At 39.2% G+C, this 8,768-nt stretch overlaps 1 protein-coding gene across 1 annotated transcript; it reads right to left on the minus strand.

Moving 5' to 3' along the window:
- Window positions 1-50: 50 nt before the first annotated feature.
- On the minus strand, window positions 51-7,534 carry LOC129377851 (potassium voltage-gated channel subfamily A member 1). Its single transcript, XM_055058051.1, has 3 exons — window positions 7,209-7,534; window positions 6,025-6,763; window positions 51-1,800 (listed from the first exon to the last, which is right to left on the minus strand). The coding sequence occupies exons 2-3, from the start codon at window positions 6,694-6,696 to the stop codon at window positions 907-909; spliced, it is 1,566 nt and encodes a 521-aa protein (XP_054914026.1). The 5' UTR covers window positions 6,697-6,763; window positions 7,209-7,534; the 3' UTR covers window positions 51-906.
- Between the last annotated feature and the right edge of the window lie 1,234 nt (window positions 7,535-8,768).

The following is an 8,768-nucleotide window of genomic DNA, read 5'->3' on the forward strand; positions in this document are numbered from 1 at the left end:
GAAAATCTGAAGAGTTTTATTGAGACAGAGGAACATTACTAGAACATTATCGGATGACAACCATTTGGCAGTTATCAAGACTTCTCTCTGCAACTCAGACATGAAACACCAGGTCTGATATGGCAGCCTAAAGTTTTTTTTCATTTTTATTTTATTATAAAATAAAAAAATACAATTATTATATTATATTTGTCAACCCATTTCATTTCTATCCTTGTATTTTTACTGCCTACAAATGAAAGTAGCTTTCAAGAAAATTAGTAAAATAGTATCCTTGACAAAAACACTGAGCAATAAAGCATAAATTAAGGGTATTACTGCCATAGCATAACAAAGAGAGCGTGTAATTAAAGCAACAGACAAATGCAACCCTTGTATACTTTTCACAAAAGAGTGTTGAGAATGTGAAGTTGGATCAGGACAGATCCGTTGAGTCTTTCTACGGAGGCAGCTTCACTGCCGTTTGGCTGAGTTCTGTTGTGACGTATCAATCATCTGTCTCACTTGCACTTCAACCTTTAAGGCAAAAATAACTAAGACGTCATAGTTTCAAGGCACATACTTTCTGAAAGTCATTTTCATCCCAAGCTGGAAGCATTGCTACATGTTAGTAGGAGTTATTTTTATACCGTTACCCTGAGAATAGAAAGCTGTTGGCAGTTTGAGCTGTTCTGTGAAAAAGGCTTATCTTCGGGTATATATAGCTGACTTGTGTTGCTGAAAAGGACGATTAAGCGAGGAAGTAGAACCAATACAACATTTTTAGGAGGTATAACCTTGATTGTCTTACTCAAGGTGAGAATTTAAAAGCGTCCCTTTGGAGTTCCTCCAATTTTTTTCACTTTTGTTGCAAGAATTAGCTTATTTACTTGCACCTTTTGTGTCTTTGAATAAACCCGGCTCTCTCTACACTTGTGTAACTAGTGGTTCTCTCAGATACATGTTACCTCCTGTATACTCTGCCATCTGGCCAGTACACAGTCCGCCAAGCAAAGTCCCGTTGAGAGGGTTGCAGATTCCTTCAGTGGGATAAAATTCTGGATCTTGATATCTGTCCCCATCCTCAGTCTCCTCTCCTTCATGCTCCTCATCCTCCCACAGGGATGTCTGCACATGATTGTACTCAGTTTGACTTTCACATTCAGTCTCTCTGTGGTAGAAGTAGCTGAAGTTGGACACAATGACAGGCACAGGCAGAGAGATGGTCAGAACACCAGCAATGGCACACATGGAGCCAACCATTTTACCCCAAACAGTCGCAGGGTACATGTCACCGTATCCCACTGTGGTCATTGTGACAACTGCCCACCAAAAGCCATGCGGTATGCTGACAAAATCCGTGGTGTGGTGGTCAGCCTCCGCAAAGTAGACGGCGCTGGAGAAGATGATGACCCCAATGAACAGGAAGAAGATGAGCAGGCCGAGCTCACGCATGCTAGCCCGTAGTGTCTGACCGAGGATCTGAAGGCCCTTGGAATGCCGAGACAGCTTGAAGATTCTGAAGACCCTCACCAACCGGATGACTCTGATGATGGCCAAGGATGTGGTGGGAGACGAGTCGTCGTCTTTGGCCAGCTCTGTTCCCAGGGTAACAAAGTAAGGAAGAATGGCGCTGAAATCAATGATGTTCATGACATCCTTAAAGAAGTGGATCTTGCTGGGAGCGCTTGAAAATCGCATGATGAGCTCAAAGGAAAACCAGCATATGCACAAAGTTTCCACTATGAAGAAGGGGTCGGTGAAAATGCTTGGAGGAGGAGGCATGTTCTCTGAAGAGTTCCTCCCGTGGGAGTGGTATTCCTAAAGACGAACAGACAAGAAATACAGTACAAATTTGAAACATTTTGGAAAACTAAACAAGAGCACAATAACCAAACAATAATCCTATTAATTGGTATTAAATTAGAAACGCTAAAATGTTTTAAGAGTATTGCTCCAGAAATTAAGCAATGGAGTGTTTTCATTTTATGTCATCAAACTGGACGGCCATTTTGGTAGTATAGAAAAACTAAAACAAGCTAAGTCCAATGTTAACAAGTAAGCTAAAAATAATAACAAACCCCTTTAATTGAAAACCCAATCTGGGTTTTTTAGCACAGTTGAACCAGCTGTTTTCCTCCTACAGTTACGGAAACATTTTCAATTCAGGGGCAGGGAAATATTCTCATTATAATGTGATTTATAATTCATCAAAACCAAAATATGTTCTCGTTTGCTCACTGATTCTTCTCCGTTTTCTCAAACAGTCTTTGTACTTGTTAGCCAGTCTGGTGCTTTTATGGCCAAAAGCATCTTTAAAATATTAAAAAAATATATCAGAAGTTTGTTTAAAACTGCTTTACTAATCACCATGAGTATCTCCAACATGGCTGAAATGTGTAACTTTTGGAACTTGATGACATCAGTGAAAACACTGGTAGGAATGTTTATGCTAAGCTAGGCTAATTAATAGCAGGTTTTCAGGGTTCATTGTCAGCCTGAAGCACAGACCAATCAGTAAATGCACATCGGTCATCAAAAATATTCACAGTTCATCTACAAATTTCTAATAAGCTACGTTGATATTTACTGTTATTGCCCTTTAAGGCAGCATGCGAAACGTCTTTTACATTTAGCACTTTCTGAACTCTTCCTCGGACCACCTGTTGTTCCATCTGTCAAGTCATTTATCATCATATTTCTGCGCAGGATGACATGACACTGGGAACATGTCCAGTCAGAAGTACGGTGATAAACGACCTGAATATAGAACAATATGCGTTGTATTTCATAATGACATGTATAACATATATATACATATATATATATATATAGATTGAGAGAAGCTTAAATGAAGAGTGAGAATTGATGGTGACTTTCAGTAGCAGGTCGGCGACAGTGTTTATTACTAACGCTGGACAACTACAGTATGTGTTGATCCGCTCCATGGGTTCTCCTAATACTAAATATAACCCCTTTAAGATCTCTAAGGAGAAACATGAGTGTCTTCCTCATCCATCTACACCTTCCCTTCTCCCTGTTTAACACCACTAGTGAACAGCGGGCGTTCTGACTTGGACAGGAGAAAGTTACAGTGGTTTCCTGGCAGCAACGCCAGCCTGGCACAGCTCAACACTGCTGGAGGAATGTGTTAACATGACCCAGTGTATCCTGCTCATCCTGCAAGACCTTTAAATCATTGGTTCCAAGCCATCGGCGAGCTTTGGCTCTCACCCTTGCTCATGTGTACGGTCATTTGTGACCTTTCATTAACACACCTAACCGTCCCTTCGCTCTGTCTGTGTTCCAGTTCCCACGTGACACTCGGTGTACCCTTCCTGAATCCATATCAGATTTAACAGCCGGCTAAAATAATCACACCCTAAGCTTCCTGCAGTATTTCTCTGGTCTGCATCCAGGGATATTGGCCAAAAGCTTCCTGTGCCAGTATTTTTCCTTCAAACACACTCTGGCACCCTCCAGGAGAGTGTTTACCTGAACACCTGCCTCACACGGTATCATGTTTCCTTTGACCCAAATAGTTAAGCATATTCCATTTAAAAACTCTATACCCTGATGATTTGATATGAAGGCTGTAAAATGTGCAACATTTGGCTGTGAAAGTTTATTTGGCTCAGACGCCACTGCTATAAATATTAAAACCTGGACATGTTAATAAATAAGTCCTTCAGGAGTTAAAAAGAGAGAAAATCTTCTAGAAATTCCTAGAAACTGTTTGGAGACAGATGTGGGTGCAGAAAAGTACCACTTCAAATGTGATTCAGGCAAGTAAAAACAAAAATCAAAAGGTTGCATCTGTTTTAACATAAATTACTAAACATGTAGGGTTATGGTTGGCAGAATTAGGGAGGATAGTTTGTTACTAAATACTAAACTATTCTAATATTTAAGTAAAAAAGCAGCTATTTGTTGGTCTGGTCTCTTCCAGTTGACCTTTATTTTTAGGTACAAACAGTAGCCGTCGGCGGAGGGGCGTATTGTTCTCTGCCCACTGTGAAAAACAGTGATTTATAAGATAAGTTATAATCTTCTCATATTTCACTCTAAAAAATAAATAATATCTATCAGCAGGAGGTAAAAGTTTGGACTGAGAAATACTCAAAATCTGTCATATTCATAGGATCAGAATCTGCAACAATAGTGTGAAAAAGTAATATAGGCAATAATATGGTTTAATAATATAGGCAGTGTTATGGTTTCTTTGGTTCCTTTTTTAGGAAATTAAATTAAATTTCATTCCTCTGCATTGTGTTTTGGTTCCTCCTGCTTTCATTTCATTCCTTTTAGCAAACCATGTATCTAAACTAAGATATTTCAGGCTATTTCCTAACATATTTAGGTATTTATTGAGATGAATTGTCCAAAATAATAAGTATAATTGTATAAACTGCATCAGGTTCCAATTAATTTGTAAACAATTTCCTCTTTTCTGATCAACCTCACATGCAAAATAGGAAGAAGGAAAACATGTCAAGTTTCCTGAAGCCAAAAGATAATAATAAAATATACTTTTATTAGATCTACATGTTGGAGGTTCTTCTCTTCAGCTTATTTCTCAATCATTTATTAACTTTAAATGTGGAACAATTTTATTATGAATAATTTCTATGACTATGTAAGTGATTTTACTCCCTTGCTCCATTTTTTGCTGGAGGTTCTTATTTTTTCCTGTCCTGAATTAGTGACCCATGTTAACTTCAGTACTTAGAATAGATACATTTTGTACCACCCAAGTCTAGAAATGTACCAAAAACCAAGATACTAATTAGTGGTGCAGTTTTCTGGTCAGTTGCTGAATACCCACCTTTCAAAAGAATGACCTGCTGATTTGGATTTAGGCCAATTCCAGTTTTGTTTTTTTTTTTTTGTTTTTTTGTTAAATATAGCAAGAAAGTTGCTGAGTTGGAAACAACTGCAAACATGCAGACATGACCTGGTGGGTTGGTCTCTGCAGAGCAGAGGCTGATTTTGAGAGGCCATTGAGATCGGTGGATAAGATCGGATTCATGTACAAGTGCTGGCCGATCACCAATCTCCCAAAACTAAGGAAGCAGATGCTGATAAACCTGTGCACCTCCAGCACTAATCTTTTTGTGTTTCCTCAGGGCCACCCGGCCTGTTGTAGGTGTTTCACTGCAGCTGCAATCCTGCCTTAAATGAATGAGTAACTGCAATCCCATTGACTGCAAATTGGAATTATGAAAATGAATTTGCTTAATTAAAACACTCCCATATATTATCCAGTCACAACATATTGATAGTTTTAACAAAAAACATGTTTTTTATAATCAGTATAAGAAGGAGACAATGCAGAGATTTCAATCAACTGTGCAGGAGTGGGAAAACAATTCAGTGTGTGTGTGATGAGAAGCTTTAATTTTAATTGTGCTGTCCTTTAATAAAGGTCCAACTAGGCCTGCTGGACGATAAATCAGAAGTTATTGCGATAAACGATAATGTTGTTTTCAGACAATTTTTAAGTGATGTAACGGTAATGGCAAAATAATAATGCAATAATAAATTATAAAAGATCCGTAAACTTTAAATTCTAATGAACATTTAACACTGGAACTGGAAGACATTTCAGATATCCAGTTTATAAGTAAACAAAACAACAAATAAAATGAATCTTGAAATCTTTGTAAACAAAATTGTCCTTTAAAATAAGAGCAAACAACCAAACTGAAGACTTTTATCATCCAGTTTTTGGAAGGAGATTAAAAAAAAGAAGAGATAAACAATAAATCGTACCAATGGAAATAAGTGAGTTTGCTTTAATTTAATTAATTCATTTATTGATTATTGTGACAGGCCCAGGTCCAACCAATGACTGGGTTTGCGAATTAGCCTGTGGTTAGAAAACCTACGCACAAAACAGTGTTTGCTGTGTTTTACCATGTGACATTGTTTAATGTGCTGTGCTTGACGTAATGAATGTGAGTGAGTGGAGTGGAACCATGCAGGACAGTGGGGCCCTGAGCAGCAGGGTAAAGGCCCACTGGTATAGAACATGATGTTCCCAACCTCTTTCTTGAAGTCAGGCAGGGTTTCCAGGCAGAAGATGAGAATGGACAGCACTATCACCATCACGCTGATGATGGCAATAATACGGGCCCCAGACGAGGACTCGGGGTGCTCAAACAACATCCACAGTTTTCGCTGGACCTCATTGGACGGCAGGGGCCGCTCTTCCTCTTTAGGGAAACCCTCGTCCTCCTTGAAGCGGTTCACGATGTCCTCTCCGAGCTCGTAAAACATCAGCTCGTCCATGAAGATGTCCAGGGGGATGTTGACGGGCCTGCGGAGCCGCCCCCCGGACTGGTAGAAGTACAGGATGGCGTCGAAGCAGGCGCGGTTACGGTCCAGGAAGAGCTCGTTGCGAAGCGGGTCAAAGTACCGGGCTCTCCGCCTGGGATCCCCGAGCATGGAGTTGGGGAACTGGGCTAAGGTGCGCAGCTGGGTTTCGTAGCGCATTCCTGAAACGTTGATGGCCAGTCTCTCACTCAGAGCCCATCCGGTCCTCCACAGAGCCCCCGAACGCCGCCGCTCCTTCTTCTTCTCGTTCTCATCTCCTTTGTTCTCCTTCTCTCCCTTCTCCTCGGTGTTGAGCTGGTTCTTCAGATGTTTGTCCTTTTCCGTGTTCCCCTCGTTCCCTCTCTCTCTTTCTTCAAACGCCTCTGGATCTCCACTATCCATCCCTCAGAGAGATCAGATGAACCTCCCACCTGAGACTTTGTAGAGCAGCTGGACCTGAAGGTGAACTCTGTGTGAAACCAGAGGAATGAGTTCATTAACAGCAGTTACAGATGGTTTGTCAGCTACTGGACCTGATAAGTTTGATTACTTAACTGATTTTCTTTTATTTTAAGGAAAAAGGGGCAAGCAAAAGTGCATTCACTGCAAAAACACAAATCTTACCAACTATTTTTGGTCTCTAATTTCTACTGCAAATATATTCATACATTTTAAATAAGACAAAACTTGCAAGTAACTTTTCAGCAAGATACAGGAGCTTGTTTCAGGTCAATTATTTCGAAACTTCTTGTTCCACTGGCAGATTATTTCACATCACATTTTGCTGAAAAGTTATTTGTAAAATAGGTTTGTGTTATTTCAAGTGTAATGAGATACTGCACTATTGAGATAAAAAAAAGACAACTTTTTTGTGTCTAGTGTTCAGAGGTAGTGTGAGAAGAAAGAGTACTCACTATTTGGAAAGCGAGCTGCTGAAAGACAGTAACTGGAGGATGAGGATTCACATTGTTCGCCTCCTGCTGCTCACCGGGTCGTCTGCGTTTTGGCCTGACATTATGTGTGTCACACAAACAGAATCCTTCCTTTGGCTGTCCGCTCCAGCCGGTGATGTGATCCACTGCGTCCAGCCAGACTCCTGGATCGGCCTGGTCACAACCTCTGCCTCCAGTTGTTTGTTGAAGGAACATCCAGGATGGCGCCCCGTCCCTCAGTGGACGAAATGTTTTAGGAGCGCTGTCGTGTTGAAATTAGATCCCCGGCAGACCCTTCCCCGTCCTGTCCCCTCCACTTCAGCCATGAGGCACGACAACCTTCAACCTCCCTATCGAATGACAACACGCCTAGGCAGAGCATGGTGCCATTTGATTTCAAGGTATTTTATATTTCAGTTTAGAAATGAAACCTTGATGCAATGATTCCAAGACAACTTTAATATTCACTTTCTCTTGAAGGTTGTTCTGGCAAACAAAAGCACCTTTTAAAAATTATTTTAACATCTCAGAATGATTACTATCATTAAATTATATATTTGTAAGATGTTTTGGATTTTCACTCAACTCAAGAACTGCATACCTTTGTTGTTGGACTCAAATTGGACTTTTGTGTTTTTATTTGGGACTTAGACTTAGGTGGAGAGTTGATTGACTCTGATAAGTTTATTACTATGGTTCAGAAATACTTCCCCAAATACATTTATTGCATTCCCTTCAAAACGATTTAGATAAAAAAAAACAGAAATTAACTTGATCTTCTTTTGCTGGATCAAACAAGCAGGATTATTTACAGAAATATCTTGCCAATGATTTCATTAAAATATGTATCCATGATTTAATTTTAAAAATATACATGTATGTATGTATTTAGTTTATGCTTTTTCTTTTAAAAGAAAGTAAAAATTAGTGAGTCTTATTTTAATTATGATACTATTTTCAGTTTCCAATGATGTTTTGTTTTTGATGGTAAATTAAAGTGATAACCTTAAAAACATCAAATAAACGATCATTTTCAATCTTGTTTTTCAAGAAATGTTTTAAGTAGTGCAAATTAATACAAAAAAGGATTCACATAGTACATAATTAAATAAATTTGGAAAATGTGGTAGCATATACTCTGCCAAACAGTACGGTGATCCACCACCAGAGGGCGGTAATGTTTTGTGACAGAGGCTGCTGTATATTGGCGACATTTCCTCACAGCTGCCTTCATTCATAGCAAACAAACCCTTCTGCTTTTTCTGGTTGTCTAATGTAGCGTTTTTATCTGTGTTTAATGTGAACTGAAAGATGAAGGCAACAAACTAATCCTATGAAATGCATCAAATAAAGGTTTTATTGAACCTGCTTTTCCTGTTCTGTGGCTTTGCAGAGTAATTATTTTACCCTGATACTCCTGACATGACTACACATAAAAATTACGTGCATATTTTCTTTTATTTTTTACGAATTAAAGTATGTGTATCAGGGTCAGAGTTAGGGCTACATTGCTTCTGCTAATTATTTGCAGAAAAATTACCT

Source organism: Poeciliopsis prolifica, unplaced genomic scaffold, assembly GCF_027474105.1.
Source record: "Poeciliopsis prolifica strain line A6 unplaced genomic scaffold, Auburn_PproV2 SCAFFOLD049, whole genome shotgun sequence".
Classification (NCBI taxonomy): Eukaryota; Metazoa; Chordata; class Actinopteri; order Cyprinodontiformes; family Poeciliidae; genus Poeciliopsis; species Poeciliopsis prolifica.